Below are 23,556 nucleotides of genomic sequence, written 5' to 3'. Positions count from 1 at the left end.
CATTGTCTTAAACTTACAAAAAAAATATTTTTGTAAGACTTCTCTAGAGTTACTAGAGTCATAGAAGTACGTTATTTCTTATGTAGATTGAGATCATTTTTATAAAACTAGAGTCCATGATATTTATTTTAGACCACTGAGTAAACAAATTTATTAATAAACACTCTTTACTGTTCCTCAGAAAGTTGTTATGAAGAATAGCATATAATAAATATTACTCAACTGTAACCCCTTGGCTATTTAGACTTCTCAAGGCTACCTGTAAATGAATAGTTAATCGGTCCCTCAGCTAGACTAGAGACTTAGTTATAATTGAGTTAGGGCTCTTTTCACTTGTGTCTGCCCCTAACCCAACCACAAAGACCTCTTAAAACTAAAAAGAAGAGAAAAGAATAGATATTTGACACCTGCTCTCTACTATACCTCTAAAAGGTACTGATAAATATAGAGAGTGGAAAGGTGACCCATGATTATTTTTCCTGTGTTAGTTAACTTATGTTTTAAGATGGGGAACAATAAGACAAATATGGTAGAATAACAAATGTATTGTAGTTTTCTTTTTGGTTTGTAGTTAATAATCACCCAGACTTATTAGCAGATATCATACGTAATGTTTTTCTAACTCCGTTAACTTAATCCATACTGTTGGCTCTCCTACCCTTACCTGCTGCCCTCACTATTATTAACAGGAAGTGTAGTCTTTTGGGAGTCAGGACTCCAGTCTCCTCTGCTGACTCTGTCTGTGAGCACAGGTAAGTCTCAGAAGCTCTCTGTGTCACAGTATGCCCATCGTAATATCTGTATGGTAGCTTTCAGCCCATGTGTCTTTCTCTGGCTGCCCTTCCTCATTACATCATGTGTTCTTATATCTCATCATCACTTTTGCCTTGTGCTATTCATTGGGCAGCAAAAACAGAAAGAAAGGAAGATAACTTCTATCTCAGTTAACAAATGGAATTATCCATAGATACCAGTTAATAAAGTTGCTGTTTAATATGTGCTTCATGGATGTATTACTAAACATACATGCCAGCTCTCTCTATTAGTCTGAATTTCCCCCCATATTTAAAAGGAAAGAGAAATACTGACTCAATTTATGTTGTTCTAAAAATTAGCATATCTAATTTAGAATATGCAACATGATCCTATTGGTTTTCAAGTGTTGGCAGGTATGTTTCAATTTATTTATAGTCATATCAAATTATCAGTTAAAAGGACAATATTTCAGGTTTTTTAAAGGCCTAAATTATTCATACTATTTTCTGGTCATTTCTCTCATTGCTTTCATTAAGAAACTGCTATTAGCTGGGTGTCTGTTTTCACTAACTTAAATTTTTGCTGTATATACTCTATAATATCTTAATTAAGATATAACAAGAAAATTAAAACTTTGAAAACAATTTGCCTTTGATTCTTGTAGAATTAGTTTAAGAACTGACAACTGCACTCTCTGCTGACTTGAGATTCATAGCTATAAAATAGAAGACTCTTTGACAGAAGCCTAAGTCCTAATATAGTAGTTAAAAACTTAATCTATTGTACTGCTTGATCAAGCCATCATCATTTATTACATAAAAGAAAAGTTGGCTATGTTGGAATTCCAGCTCTCCCAACGTAGTAAAAAAATCAGTATTTTAAGGGTGGAAGTGGGACACTTTTTTTATTGTTAGCAAACATTTTAAATGATCATTCTGTATTCTACCCAAAAATAATTCCTAGATTTTAAGTCTCTAGTACAATGTTGGCAGTTCAAAATGTTGTATATTCTCATAAAATTATTGAACACATAGATCTTTAAAAGTAATTCCACATACTATAAACAGAAAATTAATTTGGAGGTGATTCTTGCAGATATCTGAGGAAAAGTAACTAGTTTAAAGAAAAGGGGCTATAGTCTCAGGCTCAGACCCTGTTCTATCACACTAGATGTATGATACCATGCCACTCAAAGTTCATGCCTCTCATCTATAAACAGGAAAAATATTACATGTACCTCAAGGTTGTTGGGAGGATTAAATGAAATAAAGCCTTTAACTTGATAAGCGCATAGATGGTACATCATAAGCACTAGGTGCATGTTATAGGTATCCAGCATTGGGTGCCTGATTACAAGTACCATGAAAGAGGCAGCATGTACTGTGGCTAACATACCAACTCTAGAGCCACCTGTCTGAGCCTAGATCCTGACTGTACCACTCCTAGCCATGTAAACTTGAGCAAATTATGTTTTTTTCCCTTTTGCCTCAGTTTCCTCATCTGCAAAATGGGGATCATATTAGTCTCTGCAACTTAGAGTTACTATGAAGAGTAAATCAGTTAATATAGAAACAGTACCGACAAGTGGTTAGCACTTTATTTGCTATTAAGTACACATATTTTGAATATGCAAAATATGGACATCACCATGTTTGCCATGTGCCTTTTCAGTTGAGAGAAAAGCCGTGAACTTCATTGACCTTTCTTGAGTAAACCTCTTGATGATGCCTTAAGTTGGACATTTTTATACACTTACTTTAATTTGATGATTTTCAGGGCTTTAGAACTGTAAAAATAACTTTTAAAAGGCTGTTCTGTTTCTGGTATATTGCATTGTGGCAACTAGCAAATTAGAACAGATTTTAGTACCAGGAGTGGGGTGCTCCTGTGGTCTGCAAATACCAAACATGTTGGAATGCTTTTTAAATGAATAAGGGGAAGATTCTGTAGGAGTTGTGAGAAGCTTGATAGAGAAGGCCTAGAATGCTTTGAAGAGATTGTTGGTAGAAGTGTGGACTCTAAAAGATGCTTCTCATAAGACCTTAGACAGAAATGAGGCATGTATTATTGTAAACTGGAAGAAAGAAGATCCTTGTTTTAAAATGGCAGATAATCTGGCAAAATTGACTAGTGGCTTTGGCTGGATGGCAGATTTTAAAAGCCATGAACTTGGTTATTTAGCAGAAGAGATTTCCAAATTAAATATGAAAGTGCAGCCTGGTTTCTCCTCACAGCTTATAGTGAAATGTAACAGGAAAGCGATAAGCTGAAAACTGAACTCCTGGGTACAAATAAACTAGAAATTGATGTTCTGGAAAATTCCGGGCTTCCAGGAAAGGAGACTCCAGAGAAAAATGCCCCATGTGAGGATTTAACAAATGTGGGGTCAGTCAGCCATTTCAGAGAAAGCCAGTATTGGAAATGGAGTTATCCAGGAAGGATTTGTGGAAAGTCCTTCTGTCTGAAGAGCACAATCCTTACTAACTACATAAAAAGCCAACAAGAGTGCTGTGGGACCTGTATAAATGGAACCACTGGCAGTCTTGACTTAGGTACTCAGAAAAGGGGAAAAGTGAAGGTAAAATGTCTTCAGAGCAGAACCATGGAGGCTGCTGGGGTCGGAAGTCAAGAAGCCTCAGGCCAGGAAAGCAGATCCACCCAAACACGTGGAGAAGGGTGAGTTTGTCCCAAAGGCAGAGAATGGGCCTTCCACCTCATTGCAATGGAAGAATGGTGCCATCTTGAAGAGGGCAGAGCACATTCCTTGGGGATTGCAGAGAGCCTGGCTGTCTCCACATAGAGGGGTTGAGCGTGTGCCCCAGAGATGGTAGAGAGCCTGGGTGCAGCCCTGATGCTTAGAGAAGGTAGAGCTGAGAAAATGTCCCCCAAGGTTGCATTCAGAGAGAGGTGGGCCACTGCCTAGGCCTTTGGAAAGGGTGGGACTGCCACTTTCTAAAGCCCAAGGATAAATGACTCTCAAACTTTGAAATCTAATGGAGTTTGCCCTGCAGATTTTCGAAACTGCTTGGATCCAGTGACCCCTGTGTTCCTTTCAATTTCTTCCTATGCAAATGGAAATATGTATTCTATGACTGTCCCTCCTGTTATGTTGGCAGCAAATAACTTGTTCTGAGTTTTACAGGTCCAGAGCCAGAGGAGAATTTTGCCCTAGGACAGACCATGCCTGTATCTGACTTTGAAATTTTGTAATGGTTCTAACTTTGTATTGCATTTGTATTGTTACTGTAATGCTGTAAGGCTTTCTGTTATTGTGATGGAATGAATGTATTTTGTATATGGGAAGAAGATGTCTTTTTTAGGGTCCAGAGGGTAAAGTGTAATGATTATGTTCCCTAGAAAAGCCATGTTTTAATCCTAATCCATCAGGGGGAGGCACCCTTTTCTTTTAATCCCTATTCAGCACTGTAGGCTGGGAACCTGATTAGATTATCCCTGCAGAAATGTGACCCCGCCCATTCCAGGTGGGTCTTGATTAATTTACAGGAAGCCTTTAAAAGTAGAAGCATTTTGGAGAGAGCCACAGATTCATGAGAGCCCAGGCAGCCAGAGACCTTTGGAGAGGTAGAAGGAAAACACCCCTGCAGAAGCTTCATGAAACAAGCCTGGAGGGAAAGCTAGCAGAAGTTGCCAAGTTTGCCATGTGCTTATCCAGTTGAGAGAGAAAACCTAAACTTCATCGGCCATTCTTGAGTGAAGGTAACCTCTTAATGGTGCCTTAATTTGGACATTTTTATAGACTTGCATTAATTTGGAGATTTTCCTAGCTTTAGAACTGTAAACTTGCAACTTAGTAAGTTCCCCCTTTTTAAAAGCCATTCTGTTTCTAGTATATTGATTGCATTCTATCAGCTAGTATACTAGAACAGAGACTTAACTGAATGAATACAGCTTTTCAGGATTCCACCCTGGTGTTTCTTTGATTAGTCCCAATAATTTTTAGGCCTGTTTTCCACAAGTATTTCTTGGTAAAGAAGTCAAAATAGCATTCAGGTGTACACAAGGTGTTTCAGTGGTAGAATGCTTGCTCTCCATGTGGGAGACCCAGGTTCAATTCCCAGACCATGTACCCCCCCAAAAATAAATTAATAAAAATAACATTCAGTGTCTCGTCATGTTCCTCCATAACATTTGAAGAGCAGCTTATCTGATGAGTGCTGAGAGGGCAAATGCAGTAGGCACTGATTTCCCATGAAGTTTGTCTCTCTTGTCGGTACTGCCAGTTCCCACAATCCTAACATTCCCTGGGCATCAGTCAGTGTCTACAAGGAATGATTTTCAAATATTAAAGCATGTGAAAAGACAAACAGGCCAAAACTCATAGCTCTCTAGGGACTGTGACCTCCAAAACAGACTCCATTCTGACATTTTCACAGGCTACTTGAAGGAATTCCAGCAGGGTCATTCCATTTGGTAAACTCCTAAACAAACCCTCTGTCATCAAGGACTGATTTATAAATTTTTCTTCTTATATACTTGTTTCTGAAGAGATTAAGATGGTAGATATGGTTGCTGAGAGTCTTCTAAGGCATTTGATGTATATGATAAATACTGTAAAGAAGATTTTTGGTATTTTGAAGTAATAAAACTGTTATTTGTTATGTTTAAAGAGATTTCTTGCTCAGATTGTCTTTTTAATTCCATGAAAGATATGGGATAATCATATCTCTAAATTTAAAAAATTTCATTAACTCAATTATTTAACAGACATTAATTTCAGAAGGGATCTTTTAAAAAACAAATGGATGTGTATTTTAAAGCATATAAATATATATGTGAATGTAGGTATGTATATATGGTTACTTGTTTCACAGTGACCTTCGGAATATGTGAAAACAGAAACAGTTCTAGTGTTTTAGAATATTCCTTGAAATCTTGGTGTGATGGCCATTGTTTAAATGTTGCTTTAATGTTACTAGAGGCGGTGGATCTATAAATTGTTTTTTCAGTTAATCTGAATCCCCTTAAAATTATGTTATTGTATATTATTAAGCATTTCATTTAAAAAAGAATATAATGCTAAAAATAAATGAGAAGAGCAGAACCCAAGAGATTTGGAGCCTGGAAAGCTTAAGGGAATGTGTAATTAGGATTTATTTGGTTTATAGTTAACCTTAAATGTTAACAGTCCTTATAACTGTTACAATCTGAGGTCTGTGAGTGGCATATATGAAATTTCCAGGCGTGAACAACATTCCACATTTGAAGGGTAGGTTTGTTGGGAGGATTTTATATGGTTTGTTTCTTCCTTTGCATGTTTCTTTTTTACAAGTTAATCCTTTGGGTGAATCCACAGAATTTTGACTATTAAATAAAAAAATTCCGATCAGAAATGTCTTATGATTTAATAGCTAATGTTGCTGGAATATGATTTGAACAAATTTAATATGTGGGACTGGCAAATAAATAGATATGTACTCTCAACCAAGCCTCTTAAAATTAATAGTAAAAATAAAAGTTAAATATTTTCATTTTCTAATAACCTTTCAGAAACCTAGCATATTTTAGAGGTCTCATTAGGAGAATAAAATAGAAACAAAAGTGAAATAATAAATTGTTTAGTAATTGGTCACAAATAATTACTGAGAATTTTGTTTAAAATATAAATAAATATAAATGATAAAAGGTATATATAATATATATGTTACCATTTTTCTTAAGCCAGTAATAACAGATATTTAACTTGACATGTTCTTAATGTAAAAGAAAATTCCGCTTACTAGATTTTTCTAATATAGATTTCTCTCTCTGTCTCTCTATTTGTCTCCCTCTCTCCCTCTCCCTTTCTCTTCATTTTTCCATTAAGTGCTCTCTTCATTTTTGAAATAAAAGAAATTTGGTTAAATAACAACTTGCTGATAAACTAGTGAAAACTCTGGGTGCATAGTTGTTTGTTTATTTGTGCTAGAGGTAGAGTAGCTGCTTGATTGGTTGCCAGATGCTTTCCGAACACTTAACAGAAACAAAATGCATATGTTTCCCAAAAATTGAAGGTTGTTCTCGACCAAAAGAGGGAAGAGTGAAATGAGACTAAGTGTCAATGGCTGAAAGATTCCAGACAGAGTCAAGAGGTTATCCTGGAGGTTATTCTTACGCATTAAGATGTAGCAGAGAGGCTGGAGGGAACTGCCTGAAAATGTAGAGCTGAGTTCCAGTAGCCATGTTTCTTGATGATGATTGAACAATGATATAGCTGTCACAATGTGACTCCGTGATTGTGAAAACCTTGTGTCTGATGATCCTTTTATCTACCATATCAACAGATGAGTAGAACATATGGAATAAAAATAAATAATAGGGGGAACAAATGTTAAAATAAATTTAGTTTAAAATGCTAGTGATCAATGAAAGTGAGGGGTAGGAGGTATGGTATGTATAATCTTTTTTTTCTCTGTTGTCATTTTATTTCTTTTTCTGCTTTTTATTTCTTTTTCTAAATCAATGCAAATGTTCTAAGAAATGATGAATATGCAACTAAGTGATGATATTAAGAATTACTGATTATATATGTAGAATGGAATGATATGTTAATATTTTTGTTAATTTTTTTAATTAATAAAAACTGGAAGGTTATAGTTTGTTGTAGTTTGTTAAAGCTGCTATAATGCAATATATCAGAAATGGAACAGCTTTTAAAAAGGGAATTTATTAAATTGCAAGTTTATAGTTCTAAGGTCATTAAAATGTCCAAACTAAGGCATCCAGAGAAAGATACCTTGATTCAAGAAAGGCTGATGGGTCTGGAACACCTCTGTCAGCTGGGAAGTTACATGGCTGGTGTTGCTGGGGTCTTTGGCTTTTCATTTCAAACAACTTCCCCAGAGGTGTTTTATTCCTTCACCTCTAAATGTCTAGGTCTCATGTTGGCTCTGTCGGCACTGAAGCTTTTTCCAAAATGGTTCCCTCTTAAAGGTCTCCAGTAAGCGACCCTACTTTGAATGGCTGTAGAGACACCTCCATGGAAACCAAATCAAAAGATCCCACCCAACAATATTGAATGAAGATTAAAGAGCATGGCTTTTCTTGGGGTACAAAACAATTTCAGACCAGCACATGTTTTGGACATCCAAATAGAATTTGGAAGATTTTACAAAAAAAACAAATTTAAACTTACATCAATCAGATGAGTTATTGCTAAAAATATTGAAATTTAAAAGAAGTCCATAAACTCAGTCTTAAACTATAAATGTCAGAGTCCGGTGGGTTTTAGAAAGTAGTTTGATTTTGCTTTCTTTGGATATTGTGTTGAAATTGTTTAGTGTATATGCTCTCATGAAAATGTATACGTTTCTTAAATGGCCATGAATGTCTTTATATACCTTTGACAAGATGTGTATTCTGCTTTTGTTGGGCGGTGAGTTCTCTAAATGTCAACCTGGTTTAATTGGTTGACGAGGTTGCTTCTCTGTCCTTACTTATTTTCTTTTTACTCGTTCTATTGACTACTCAGAGAAGAATGTTGAAAACTCCAACTAACATTGTGGGTAAATTTATTTGTTCCTTCTTTCAGTTCTGATTGTGCTTCATGCATTTTGGTATTTTATGGCTCTATTATCTCTTTTTGATAAATTGATCCCTTTAGATTATGAAATATCCTCCCATCCTTGGTAATGATTCTTTTTCTGACGTCTCCTGTTTTTTGTATTAGCATAGCCCTTCTAGGTTTCTTAAGTTTAGCATCACATGTTATACCTTCTCCCATGCTTTTACGTTTAACCCATTGTATCTTTATAGTTAAAGTAGATTTTTTATAGACAGCCTAGAGCTGATTAACAAACTATCTTTAAATTGGCCTGTTTATATCATTTATATTTAAGGCAGTTATTGAGATGGTTCATGTGCTGGTTTGAAAGGATGTATGTCCCCTAGAAAAGCCATGTTTTAATCAAAATCCCATTTCATAAAGGCAGAATAATCCCTATTCAATGCTGTATGTTTGAAACTGCAATCAGATCATCTCCCTGGAGATGTGATTTAATCAAGAATGGTTGTTAAGCTGGATTAGGTGACAACATGTCTCCACCCATTTGGGTAGATCTTGATAAGTTTCTGGAGTCCTATAAAAGAGAAAACATTTTGGAGAATGAAAGTGATTCAGAAAGAGCAGAGCAGAATGACATAGCCACAAGAAGCAGAGTCCACTAGCCAGCAACCTTTGGAAATGAAGAAGGAAAACGCCTCCTGGGGAGCTTCATGAAACCAAAAGCCAGGAGAGAAGGCTAGCAGATGACGCCATGTTCACCATGTGCCCTTCCAGCTGAGAGAGAAGCCCTGACTGTGTTCACCATGTGCCTTCCCACTTGAGAGAGAAACCCTGAACTTCACCAGCCTTCTTGAACCAAGTTATCTTTCCCTGGATGCCTTAGATTGGGTATTTCTATAGACTTAATGGTGACATTTTCTTGGCCTTAGAACTATAAACCAGCAACTTATTAAATTCCCCTTTTTAAAAGCCATTCTGTTTCTGGTATATTGTATTCTGGCAGCTAGCAAACTAGAACAGTTCATGTATTAGTTTGCTGTGTGACAAATTACTTCAAAGTTTAGCAGCTTGCCACACACATTTATTACCTCATTGTTTCTGTGAGTCAGGAATTCAAACCTGGCTTAGAGCTCTCATGAACCTGCAGTCAAGGTGTCAGGCAGGGCTGCAGTTTCATCTGAAGGTCAACTGGAAAAGGATCCATTTTCAAGCTTACTACATGATTCTTGGCAGGTTTCAGTTCCTTGAAGGCTGTTGAACTGACGCCTTCACTTTCTCATTGGTTGTTGGCCAGAGTCCACCCACAGTTTCTGCCATTTACTTCATCAAAGCCAGTGAGGGAGGAGAGTCAGCTAGCAAGACAAAAGTCATGAGCTTTTGTACACTAATCACAGAAGTGACATTGCTTCCATATACTCTTTTGATTAGAAGCAAGTTACTCAAGGAGAGAGGATTGTACACGGTCATAGACACCAGAAAGCAAGGGCTTTGGGGAACCATCTCAGAAGCTGCTTACGAGAGTTGAGTTTAAATCTGGCTATTTGTTGCCTTTTGTTCTATCTTTCTCTGTACCTTTCTTCCTGTTTTCTTGTCTTTTAAAAATTATATTTTAGGGTTTCATTTCATTTTTGTGTTCACTATTGGCTTATTAGCTATAACTTTTTTTTTTTTTTGTAAGTGTTCACTGATCTTTCCAAACAGGTCTAATATGTTACTTATCCCACCCAATAAAATGTTCATTTCAGATATTGTAATTTTTATCTCTAGAAGTTACATTTTGCTCTTTTTTGCGGTCTGTTTTTCCATTATGTTCATTTTTCCTTTTAAATACTTATGTATCATTATATTAGCTACCAGTAGTTCCATTTTTTTCTGTCATTTCTGTGTCTGTTTTAATTCTGTGTCTAATTTTTTTTCCATTTACGGGTCACAATTTCCTGCCTCTTGGCAAGTAGTCTAGTGATTTTTTATTGAATATAACATTGTGAATGTTAGATTGTTGAGTGTCTGGATTTTGTTTTTGCTGTCTTCCTTTTAAGCTTGAGCTTTGGTTTGAAAGGCAGCTAAGTTACTTTCAGATCACCCTTGATCTTCTTAAAACTTTGTTAGGGAAGACCTAGGGTAGCATTCATGCCAGGGATGGTACTCTAACTACTAAGGCTTAACCTCTCTGGAGTCTCTGTTGAATGCCCCATTTTTAAATGCCCTGGGGAGGACTTTTCACTCAGGCTGGTTGGAGCTCAAATATCTCCCAATCTTGTATGTGTCCTGGGAATTTTTTAGCTTACAGTTCCCTAGACATTTTTGCCAAGCCTTGTGAAATTTCATTCTATGCACATGTGACTTATTATTCAGCAAAGATTCAAGAGGACCCTTATACAGATTCGTGGAGCTGTTTTTCAGCACAGGTCCCTCCTTTTCAGAAATGCAATATCCAGCTGCATTAGCCTTCCCCAGCACCAAGCTCTGCTGTCTCCTCAGCTCAGAGAGCCTAATTGGCTCTTTGGGAGTTATCCCTCCTTACATACACAGTCTGGAAATTGCCTTCACGCAGAAAACTAGAACAGTTGAAGGGCTCAACTCATTTGTTCCCCTTCTTTTGGGTATCACAGTCCTCCATTGCCTGTTTTCCAATGTGTGAGAGCAGTTGTTTCATGGGTTTTGTCCTGTTTTCTAATTTCTTATGGTAGAGGTTAAGTCCAGTCCCTGTTATTTCATCATGGCCAAAATTGGGATTCGAGTTGAGATTTTTAACACAAGTCTTGTGGTTTGTTTGTTTTTTTTTCACTGAAACATGCTGCCTCTTCATATACATATGTGTAACTGAGCTTTCTGACTAAACTACAGCACCAAGGTCATTTTATTTTTTAATCCACCCAAACACTCAGACCTTGCTGATCACACTAAGTAGCTCTGTGTTTTTTGACCAATGAATAAGTGACTCATGTTGTTCACTGAGGCTGATTGTTATAGTTGTTTGTCACAGCAAGTAGCTTTCCAGCTTTACGGTGGGTCAGGAGTGGTCAGCAGGATTGTCATAAAAGATAGCATATTAGGACCTCTTGGGTCTCTTGAAGCCAGTGACCCATTATTCACTCGGTTAAAGTCATCTTTTTTTTTTTCCTTTTTCACTTTCTCTTTACAGAAAAATTGAAATTTTAAAAAATTCTTTTTGCCTTGGTGTTTTGAGTCAATTTGGGAAAAGACTTAAAGATTATATTTTCATACTGCACATATAGGAATTTGCTTGTCAGAATTACCTAGATTATATTAAAAGTGGAGAATAGGAATAAAATTGTAGATTCATCATGAGCAAACTAATCATCCTCTTTACACTCTCCCATCAACCCCTGCCTCTCCCCAAAAAAGGACACCTGTACGTAGGAAAAAAAGTCCTGGAAGGAAATATGTCATATTTTGAGGGAAATTTACTTACATATACAATACTCCCATCTCCTTTCTTTTCTATATTTTGCACTTTTCATAACATACTTATATTTTATATCAGTGAAGACAGACACCTTTTTAAAATGCCATATTTTACAAGCAGCCTTCAGGAGTGTCAGGGAGATTTAATAGTTCATGCTCATATTACGATATTAGGGGGATTCTGCTACATCAACTGAATGTTAAGCTGAATCCTCACAACATGTCTTGGATTCTCATTCTTTATTGATGAACAGATCTCTTAAGGAGAATTTGTGTTGGTACAAAGTTTTGAGTGATGAGATAGGAATAAAATAGAATATCACTGAGGTAACCTGGGAAGCATGGAAAGATAATTAGATCAAAATCTCTGTAGTCTGCCTCCCATATTTTGTACTTCTTATTTTATCCTTGGGCCCAGTGGCTTAAGGCTCCACCTCTCAATTCACACCACGGTCACCTTCACTGCCCACATATGCTCTTGTGTGACTGTCTCACTGTCACTGAGGAGCTGGGGTGGGAGTTAGTGAGGACAGATCAAGGTCTCTAATAGTGGGCTGACTTCACATGGGCAAACTGGCCCCAGAAAGCCAGAATAATCACTTTCCACCTAGGAGCTATCAGTTCTGGTTCTAGCTCTTACTGGTTTAGGTGATTGATAGCAGGTAGAAACCAATTAAATAAGAAACTATTGACTAAGTGCAAAGTAAATAGACATTATTATTTTTTAATCACGGCCCTTGAGGTATACTTTGTTCTTAGGAATATATTTGGTTTTTACCAAATGTTTTGTATATGCAATTCCATCTTATTGGCCTAGATGTTTGCAAACATAAGTATTTAAATTCATGTATTAAGTTGTTTATATATGCTAATACAGAATATTTTCCAAAAGACTTTTTAGTTTCATACTATAAACTCTTTAAAAGGTGCTTTTCAAACTTACTGTCCTCCCCCTGTCTACATGGGACTTGACTCCCAGGGGTGTGGACCTTCCTGGCAACATGGGACAGAAATCCTAGAATGAGCTGGGACTCCGCACCAAGGGATTGAGAAAACCTTCTTAACAGAACAGGGAAAGAAAGAAATGAGACAAAGTAAAGTGTCAATGGCTGAGAGATTCCAGAGTCAATAGGTTATCCTGGAGGTTATTCTTACGCATTAAATAGATATCACCTCTTTAGTTAAGGTGTAACAGACTGGAGGGAACTGTCTGAAAAAGTAGAGCTGTGTTCCAATAGCCATGTTCCTTGTAGATGATTGTATAATGATATAGCTTTCGCAGTGTGACTGTGAGATTGTGAAAAAAATAAGTGTTTTTCCCCACCTTTACTTTTCTAATGAAAGTAATCATGTAAATTAAATACCGTTCATTTTGGCCTTCTTAGTTACTATTTGCCTTGTAACAAAATTCAAACCACTTTTTTTTTCTCATTCCCTTCTTCCATAATATAACAAGTCAGCACTTATTTTTTCAGATCCAAACTACAAACAAGGCACTGTGTTAGGTTTTTCCCTGTGTTTCTTTCTCCATGTTCCTTTACATTCTTCTCCCTTGTCCACATAGTACACATGGAACCCAAACTGATAAAGAGCCAATGAAAAGTACTAAATTCTGCCAGTAGAGAGAAGTTTTCTTCCTTGAGTAGGAAAAGGCATTGTTCCTATGAGGTGGGTTTAATTTGTTTCCATTTTATAGGATTTATAAATTCAGGGTCAGAGAGCTTACATAATGCAAGGACTCAGCTAGTAAAGTTTTAAGATATATTTGGTTTAAAGCTGCCTTTAAAGATTATGAAGGGTGCTTGTGCTGATTTAAAATGATGTATGTACCCTAGAAAAGCCATGTTTTAATCCTAATCCCATTTTGTAAAGGCAGCTGTTTCTTCTAACCCTATTCAGTATTGTATGTTTGAAATTGTAATTAGATCATCTCCTTGGAGATGTGATTTAATCAAGAGTGGTTGTTAATCTGGGTTAGGTGATGACATGTCTCCATCCATTTGGGTGGGTCTTGATTAGTTTATGAGAATCCTATAAAAGGGGAGACATTTTGGAGAAAGGGAGATTCAGAAAGAGCAGAAAACAACAACATAGCCACAAGAAGCAGAGTCCACCAGCCAGCGACCTTTGGAGATAAAGAAGAAAAGCACTTCCCGGGGAGCTTCATGAAACAGGAAGCCAGGAGAGAAAGCTAGCATATGATGCTGTGTTCGCCATGTGCCTTCTCACTTGAAAGAGAAACCCTGAACTTCATCAGCCTTCTTGAACCAAGGTATCTTCCCCTGGATGGATACCTTTGATTGGACATTTTTATAGACTTTTTTTAATTGGGACATTTTCTTGGCCTTAGAACTATAAACTAGCAATTTATTAAATTTCCCTTTTTAAAAACTATACCATTTTGGGTATATTTCATTCCAGCAGCTAGCACACTAGAACAGTGCTATTGCAATGGGGTAGATTAGTTCTGTTTGAAGAAAGAAGTTAAAAGTATTTTTTAAGGTAGACTACTTTTAACGTTTATATAAAAAAAAAGTTACAAAAGACATAACCGCATATAAAAACTACAAAAAATGTTAAGATTTGGCTTGAGCAGGATAGTTTTACTTTGTAAGTAAAAGCCTGTGTAAAGTTAAGACATTTTAATCACCACTTCCTGAGCCTGTAAGAACTGCCTTCTCTTTAAATTCAATGAACATATATGATGAATTCTATATAAAGTATTCATGTGGAAGGACAAAAAGAACCATGTTTACTGCTCTTTTCTGATGTCACATTGCAACTTAATATTATTCTTAGAAGATATTGCCATGCTGGGAAGAATTACTTTATGACTGAGCATGTTGATAGTTCAGAACAGAGAAATTGAATCAACTTGTTGTTCCTTTTCATTCTAGCCTAATACTTTTGAAGATACTCAGCGAAATGAATGAAGAAATCTTTAAAAAAATCTTTTTAACATTTCAAACAAATGTGTTTCCAGAATTGGGGGTAAAATTGAGAGCCTAATAATAGATTACCCTGTCATGACAAATTACTTCTTAACAAAGTATTTCACATTTAAAGACTAAAATAGAAATCTACTTTTAATAGTTCTATAAATCAATTGTATCTTTTCTATGGAAAAATATAAATGTACAAATTTCTCTTCTAATTTACAATAGTAGGGTAAGCATCTTTTCGTATAATACTTTAATTCCTGGAATTAGATCAATTTATTACCTCTTTTTTAAAAGAACTGTTTAAAAGTAAGCTGCAGGCATAAATATGTTAGAATGAGTCTTCTAAGAATAAATATTTTGTATAATCACAAGATAGTTATCAACCTCAAGAAATGTAACAGGGACACAGTGGTATTATTGATCATATTTCCCACTTTTCCTGAAGTTGTCCTTTGTAGTTTTGTTTTGTTTTTAATCCAAAATCTAAGCAGATATCACTCATCACATTTCATTGTCATATCCCAGTTTTAGAACTGTTTGCCTACTTTTTTAGGTTTTTAATCTTTCACAACTTGGCAATTTTGAAGACTCCTGGCCAATTATTTTGCAAAATAAACCTCAAATTTGTGTTTGTCTGATTGTGTCCTTTGTAAACTGTTCAGGTTAAAAATTTTTATGAGGTTCTATATAGGTGGTGTTATGTCCTCAATGAATCACATCAGGAGGAGCATGATAGTCTGTCCCATTATTGGTTATTAAAAATAATATGGTCACTTGGTTAAGGTGCTGTCCCTCTTCCCCCTACTCCTCTTATATATACGTGCCCCTCTTCTTTGTAATTAGTAATGAGTGAGAAAGTACTTCGAGAATATATGACTTCTGTTTTTCCAACCACCTTTCAGCCAATAGTTTTAACGTCCATTAATGGATTTTGCCTAAATGATTATGAGTAGTTCAAACTGATGATTTTCTGATTCTCACACTCCTTTTCTGTCTATTGGCTGGCATTCTTCTGGGGGTGGGGAAGAGCCTTCTTGTCTTAAGTGAACTATTGCTATGGACTCAGTTTATTTTTTTAATTGGAAAGGTATTATCCATTGCTGCCATCCTTTTGTTTGTTTTATTAAAGAAGTTGTACAGGAAAGTCGTGCAGAAAATACAGTTCCCAAATACCTGCCCCTATTTTTGACATGTTGGTGTATTACCTTTCTTTCAATATTATTATAACGTACTATTAACTATAGTCTGTAGTTTACAATGGTTGTTGATTTTTAAAAATTTTTATCTTAACATATATACCACCTAAAATTTCCCCTTTTAACCACATTCAGATGTATAATTCAGTGGTGTTAATTACATTCAGTGTTGGTTTAATACCACATTACTAAAACTTTTCCATCACTCCAAATAGAAACTCTGCACCAATTAAGAATTAACTTCCCATTCTTTACCCCCACTGTATACCAGTTTCTGCCTTTATGAGTTGGCTTATTCTAATTTTTTAATAACAGTGAGATTATAAAATATTTGTCCTTTTGTGTCTAGCTTAGTTCATGCAATATGATGTCTTCATGGTTCATCGATGTTGCTGCATGTATCAGAACATCATTCCTTTTTATGGCTGAATAATATGCCACTGTATATATGTGCCACATTTTGTGTATTAGTCATGTATTGGGGGACACTTGAGTTGCTTCCATTTTTGGCATTTATGAATAATTCTGGTACAAACATCAGTGTGAAATATCTGTTCACATCCCTGCTTTCACTTCTTTTGGGTATGTAACTAATAGTGGGATTGCTAGGTCTTACAGTAATTCTGTAATTAACTTTCTAAGGAACACCAACTATTTCCACAGCAGCTGCACCATTTACATTGCCTCCAGAAATGAAGAAGTGTTCCCATTTTTCCACATCCTCTCTGAGAGTGTATTTTTCCATTTTTTAAGCAGTAACCATTCTAGTAAGTGGGAAATGGCATCTCATTGTGGTTTAATTTGCATTGGCTAATGATGTTGAGCATCTTTTCATATGTTTATAGATCATTTCTTTATCTTCTGTGGAGATATGTCCGTTAAGTGTTTTGCCCATTTTCTAGTTTGGTTCTGTTTTGTTGTTGATTGTAGAACTTCATACTAAACCTTTATCAGATATGTGCTTTTCAAATTTTTGTCCCATTCTGTAGGTTGTTTTTATGCTTTAATGACAAAGTCCTATGTTGTACAAAAGTTTTGAATTTTGATGAGGTCCCACTAAACTGTTTTTTCTTTTGTTACTCATGCTTTTGGTGTAAAATCCAAGAAAACATTGCCTAACACAAGGTCCTGCAGCTGCTTCATTTTCTTCTAGGAGTTTTAAAGTCTTGATTCTTATATTTAGGTCTTTGATCAATTTTAAGTTAATCTTTGTATATGGTGTATGGTTGGTTGCACCTTCATTCTTTTGCACATAAACGGTTTTCCCTGTACCATTTGTTGAAGAGTCTGTTCTTTCCCAATTGAATAGATTTAGCACCCTTGTCAAAAATCAACTGCCCATAAATGTAAGGATCTAATTCTTAACTCAGTTCAATTCCATTGGTTAGTATAGCTGTCCTTGTGCCAATATCATGCTGCTTTGACCACTATAGCTTTACAGTAAGTTTGAAAATCAGTAAGTGTGAATCTTCCTACTTTGTTTTTTTAAAAGATGGTTTTGGCTATTTGGGACCCTTTACTTTTCTATGTAAATTTGATGACTGGCTTTTAATCTCTGCAGAGAAGGCTGCTAGGATTTTTATTGGGATTACATTAAATCTATAAATTGCTTTGGATAAAATTGACATCTTAACAATACTTAGTCTTCCAATCCATGAGTATCATATGTCCTTCCATTTATTTATGTCTTCTTTGATTTCTTTTAATAGTGTTTTGTAATTTTTGGGTATAAGTCCTTTACAACCTTGGTTAAATTTCTTCCTAGATATTTGATTGTTTTATTTGCTATTTTAAATGGAATTATTCTCTGAATTTCCTCTTCAGATTATTCATTGCTGGTATATGGAAAAACTACTGATTTCTGCATGTTGTAACTGTAACCTACACTAAACTTTAAAATCTGTTCTATAACTACTTGTTAAAATGTACTTGGAAACTTTTTGCTTTTTTGCATATATGTTATATTTCACACACAAAAAAAAACATTAAAAAAAACCCACCACTAAATCATATAATCAAAAATCATTGAATCTTATACCATGCCACTTTGCCGAATTCGTTTATTAGTTCTAGGAGATTTGGTGTGGATTGTTTAGTATTTTCTATATATATAGGATCACGACATCTGCAAATAGAAAAAATTTTACTTTTTCCTTTCCATTTTGGATGTGTTTTATTCCTTTTTCTCACCTAATTGTTCTGTCGAACTTCCAGTACAATGTTGAATAGCACTGGTAACAAGTTACCAACATCCTTGTCTTTTGCCTGATATTAGAGGGAAAGCTTTTTGGTCTTTCACCATTGAGTATGATTTAGTGGTGGGTTTTTAAAATGTTTGTGTGTGTGTGTGTGTGAAATATAACATATATACAAAAAAGCAAAAAGTTTCCAAGTACATTTTAACAAATAGTTATAGAACAGATTTTAAAGTTTAGTGTGGGTTACAGTTCCACTTTTTTTTTCTTTTTTTCTTTAGCTGCTCCAAGACCATAGAGATCAAAAGAAATATCAGTATAATGATTCAGTAGTCATACTCATTTGTTAAATCCTATATTCTCTGTTACACTCTTCTTTCTTTTTCTTTTTTGTGAAAAATAGCATATATACAAAAAAGCAATAAATTTCAAAGCGCATTGCAACAGATTTCAGAGTTTGGTATGGGTTACAATTCCACAATTTTAGATTTTTATTTCTAGCTGCTCTAAGGTACTAGAAATAGAAACTAAAAGAAATATCAGTATAATGATTCAGCACTCATACTCATTTTTTTTTTAATAATTTTTTATTAATTAAAAAGAAATTACAAGAAAGAAACACAAACATCCGTAATATATGCTCATTCCATTCTACATATATAATCAGTAATTCACAATATCATCACATAGTTGCATATTCATCATCATGATAATTTCTGAGAACATTTGCATCAATTCAGAAAAAGAAATAAAAAGGCAACAGAAAAATAAAACAAAAACAGAAAAAGAAAAAGAATTTTTACATACCATATTCCTTATCCCTCCCTTTCATTGATCGCTAGTATTTCAAACTGAATTTATTTTAACATTTTTTTCCTCTATTATTTATTTATTTTTTTTCCTGAATCTACTATGTGCTTTTATTTTTTTATCCAATTTTTAAAATTTTTTTTAATTAATCAAAAAAAAAGAAAAGAAATTAACACAACATTTAGAAATCATTCCATTCTACACATGCACTCAGTAATTCTTAGTATCATCACATAGATGTATGATCATCATTTCTTAGTACATTTGCATCGATTTAGGAAAAGAACTAGCAAAACAGCAGAAAAAGATATAGAATGTTAATATAGAGAAGAGAATTAAAATAATAATACTAATAAAATATATATATATATAAAAAGGAAAAAGAAAAAAACAAAAACAGAAGATACAAACAAACAAACAAACAAACAAAAAACCATATTTCAGGTGCAGCTTCATTCAGTGTTCCAACATAGTTACATTACACTTAGGTATTATTGTGCTGTCCATTTTTGAGTTTTTGTATCTAGTCCTGTTGCACAGTCTGTATCCCTTCAGCTCCAATTACCCGTTATCTTACCCTGTTTCTAACTCCTGCTGGTCTCTGTTACCAATGATATATTCCAAGCTGATTCTCGAATGTCGGTTCACATCAGTGGGACCATACAGTATTTGTCCTTTAGTTTTTGGCTAGACTCACTCAGCATAATGTTCTCTAGGTGCATCCATGTTATTACATGCTTCATAAGTTTATTCTGTCTTAAAGCTGCATAATATTCCATCGTAGGTATACGCCACAGTTTGTTTAGCCACTATAAAAACCTAGTAGTGGTATTGCTGGGTCGTAATCCATTCTGCCATTCTATGTCTTTTGATTGGGAAATTCAGTCCATTACCTTTTAGTGTTATTACTGTTTGGATAATATTTTCCTCTACCATTTTGGCTTCTGTATTATATATATCATATCTGATTTTCCTTCTTTCTACACTTTACTCCATACCTCTCTCTTCTGTCTTTTCGTATCTGACTCTAGTGCTCCCTTTAGTATTTCTTGCAGAGCTGGTCTCTTGGTCACAAATTCTCTCAGTCACTTTTTGTCTATAAATGTTTTAATTTCTCCTTCATTTTTGAAGGACAATTTTGCTGGATATAGAAGCCTTGGTTGGAAGTTTTTCTCTTTTAGTAATTTAAATATATCATCCCACTGTCTTCTAGCTTCCATGGTTTCTGCTGAGAAATCTACACATAGTCTTATTGGGTTTCCCTTGTATGTGACGGATTGTTTTTCTCTTGCTGCTTTCAAGATCCTCTCTTTCTCTTTGACCTCTGACATTCTAACTAGTAAGTGTCTTGGAGAACGCCTATTTGGGTCTATTCTCTTTGGGGTGCGCTGCACTTCTTGGATCTGCAAATTTAGGTCTTTCATAAGAGTTGGGAAATTTTCAGTGATAATTTCTTCCATTAGTTTTTCTCCTCCTTTTCCCTTCTCTTCTCCTTCTGGGACACCCACAACACGTATATTTGTGCGCTTCATATTGTCATTCAGTTCCCTGATCCCCTGCTCAAGTTTTCCCATTCTTTTCCCTATAGTTTCTGTTTCTTTTTGGAATTCAGATGTTCCATCCTCCAGTTCACTAATTGTAGCTTCTGTCTCTTTAGATCTACCATTGTAGGTATCCATTGTTTTTTCCATTTTTTCTTCTTTGTCCTTCACTCCCATAAGTTCTGTGATTTGTTTTTTTAGATTTTCTATTTCTTCTTTTTGTTCAGCCCATGTCTTCTTCATGTCCTCCCTCAATTTATTGATTTGGTTTTTGAAGAAGTTTTCCATTTCTGTTCGTATATTCAACATTAGTTGTCTCAGCTCCTGTATCTCATTTGAACTATTGGTTTGTTCCTTTGACTGGGCCATATCTTTAATTTTCCGAGCGTCATCCATTATTTTCTGCTGGTGTCTGGGCATTTGATCAGATTTCCCTGGGTGTGGGACCCGGCTGGTTGAAAGATTTTTCTGTGAAATCTCTGGGCTGTTTTTCTTTTCCTGCCCGGTAGGTGGCACTCGTGGCGCTCGTCTGTCTGCGGGGCCCACCAGTAAAAGATGCCGTGGCTCCTTTAACTGGCCAGTCCGAATCTTGCAGTCAGCCCGGGAAACCACGCGTGGAGGGGGTGGATCGCCGGCCGCCGTGGCTTGGGGGACTCCGGTCCAAATTGCCCAGCTGGCCCGAGACGCCAAGCGTGGCGGGAGGGCCCCACTATCCAACGTTCCCACTCAGACCGGGGAGCCACGTGCGTGGAGGGGACCCCAGTCGCCAGCCGCCCCGGCCGGGAAAACGCGCGCCCCTTGGATATCTCACCGCAGCGGATTCTCCAGCCCCGTGGGATACTGGGAAGAAAGCAGAATATATTAAACTTCCCCATCTGGGGAATTCCTTATGTTCTCACAAGCAGTGGGGACAATGAATTCAATACGCTGAGCCCTCAACCTTGGGGCTGGAGAAGGGTGAATGGTTAGCTAATAAGGTTGAACTTAAATGTAAGGGGATGGATAGAAGTGAAAGCAGTTCATTGGTGGGTTTATAAGTAATATTGCCATATTGAAGTTGAACGTGATTGAAAGGGATTGTATAGAGCCAAGTATCCCACTGATTAACACTACAAATACAAATAAGTTCTTGCGTGAACTACTTCAAAGTTATGAATTTTTTACAAAGAGTCGATAATAGAGGGGAAAACTACTATTGCATGATATGGCCTGTGTTTAACAGGAAGACATCAACAGTATCACAGCAATACCCAGGGTAAATAATTATAGGAAAGGACAGGAGTTGTGGGGAGGTTTGAATTTTCTATCTGGTAAGAGTGTGTTTATTGTTTTCTTTTGTTTTGTTTTTTGAGTGATGAAAATTGTCTAAAATTGAGAGCATTGATTGTATAATTAAATGAGGATATAGTGGGACATGGATTGTTGACTTTTATACCTGAAGTTCGGTAGATGTAAGTGACTGAAGTATATACTGAGAAGTAGAATGGCAAACTATAGTATAGACATATGATGAAATACTGTGTGGCTACAGAAATGAATGAAGTCTTGAAGCATGCAATGAGGTGAATGAACCTTGGGAACATTGTGTGGTACAAAATAAGTCAGAAACAAAAGAACAAATATTGTATGGTCTCATTTAGAAAACACTTGCAAGAATATTGGGGCCTAGATTATAAACTCTTATACCAGTCACATTTAGTCTGGAGCTGTAAATGTTATTACTAGATTTTGAGATGCTGTGCTATATATGTATAATCTACTATCTCCCTGGAACTGTGGCTACCTGCATAACATTTAAGAGAGCTGGGGGAGTTCTGCAGCTCTCAAAGTCACCCGTGCCACATACAACAACTGTTAAAGAAACTAGGAAGGAAATCAGCCTTCAGTTAGAGGTAAGAACAAAACCAATCAGGTCAGGACTATGGTAAATCAGAATGCATTTCTGGTATATTGATATACCAGAAATGGAATGGTTCTTAAAAGGGGGAATTTATGAAGTTGCTAGTTTACAGTTCTAAGGCTGTGAAAATGTTCCAATTAAAGCAAGTCTATAAAAATGTCCAAATTAAGGCACCATCAAGAGGTTACCTTCACTCAAGAAAGGCTGATGAAGTTCAAGTTTTCTCTCTTAACTGCAAAAGCATGTGGTGAACATGGTGACGTCCATTAGCTTTCTCTCTATGCTTCTTGCTTCATGAAGCTCCCCAGGGGGCATTTTCTTTCTTTGTCTCCAAAGGTCTCTGGCTGTGTGGGCTCTCATGGTTCTCGTGGCTCTGCTTGTGGCTCTCTCCAAAATGTTTCCTCTTTTAAAGGATTCCAGTAAATTAATCAAGTCCCACCTGGAATGGGTGAGTCACATCTCCTTCTAATCAAAAGTTAATACCCACATTGGGTAAGCCACATCTCTGTGGAGATAATATAATCAAGTTTCTGGCATATAGTACTGAATAGGATTCAAAAGAAACGGCTGCTTCCACAAAATTGGATTAAGATTAAAGCATGGCTTTTCCAGGGTACATAAGTCATTTCAAAATAGCACAAGGGGTAGGGATCACACTGTGTGTACTTTAGAACTTCACCTACACTGTGAGACCAAAGGAAGAGAAGTTTATGTTGTCCAAAACGTAAATAATCTGTCTCAGTCTGTCTGGATAGCTCATTTAAACAACCCAAACTCAAGAAGCCCAGAAAGGGAATGAGCACTTGTAATGCTGTATAGCTTAATGTAATACCTGGATACATCCCAGAGTATGTTGGGCAGATAATTAAAAAGTATTCGCAAGGTCACCTGAGGGAATGGAGAAAAAATACAGAACAATTAAACTTTTCCACCTGGGTACTATCTTAAACATTAGGGACTACCAAGTCAATAGGCCAAGCCCTTGATTTTGAGGCTTGCTTATGTGAAGCTTGTTTCTGTAGCAGAGAGGCTGAGCCTACCTATAGTTATTCCTAAGAGTAACTTCCAGGAAACCTCTTTTGTTGCTCAGATGTGGCCTCTTTCTAAGCCCAATTCTACAAGTAAAATCATTACCCTCCCCACTACATGGGACATGACTTCCAGGGGTGAGAATCTCCCTGGCCACGTGGGACATGACTCCCAGGCATGAACCTAACACATGAGATCAGCAACATCTTCTTGATCAAAATCAGGGAAAGAGATGTAGCAGAATAAGGTGTTAGTGG

The 23,556-nt window shown here is 36.1% G+C and overlaps 1 protein-coding gene across 9 annotated transcripts in view; it reads left to right on the top strand.

The window, feature by feature from the left end:
* The window catches only part of MRTFB (myocardin related transcription factor B), a 294,808-nt gene that overhangs the window by 143,761 nt on the left and 127,491 nt on the right, over positions 1 to 23,556 (top strand). For 8 of the 9 annotated variants that reach the window (XM_077141744.1, XM_077141742.1, XM_077141748.1 and 5 more), the window contains one exon: positions 690 to 752. The exons of the other annotated variant lie outside the window; for it this stretch is intronic. In XM_077141744.1, coding sequence (XP_076997859.1) covers positions 690 to 752 — 63 coding nt within the window. The remainder of the gene's footprint in view (positions 1 to 689; positions 753 to 23,556) is intronic. 9 annotated transcript variants of the gene reach the window in all.

The sequence above is a fragment of the Tamandua tetradactyla genome, chromosome 23, assembly GCF_023851605.1.
Source record: "Tamandua tetradactyla isolate mTamTet1 chromosome 23, mTamTet1.pri, whole genome shotgun sequence".
In the NCBI taxonomy this organism is placed as follows: Eukaryota; Metazoa; Chordata; class Mammalia; order Pilosa; family Myrmecophagidae; genus Tamandua; species Tamandua tetradactyla.
The sequence above is the reverse complement of the archived record's forward strand: the minus strand, read 5'-3'. Positions and strand labels throughout refer to the sequence as shown.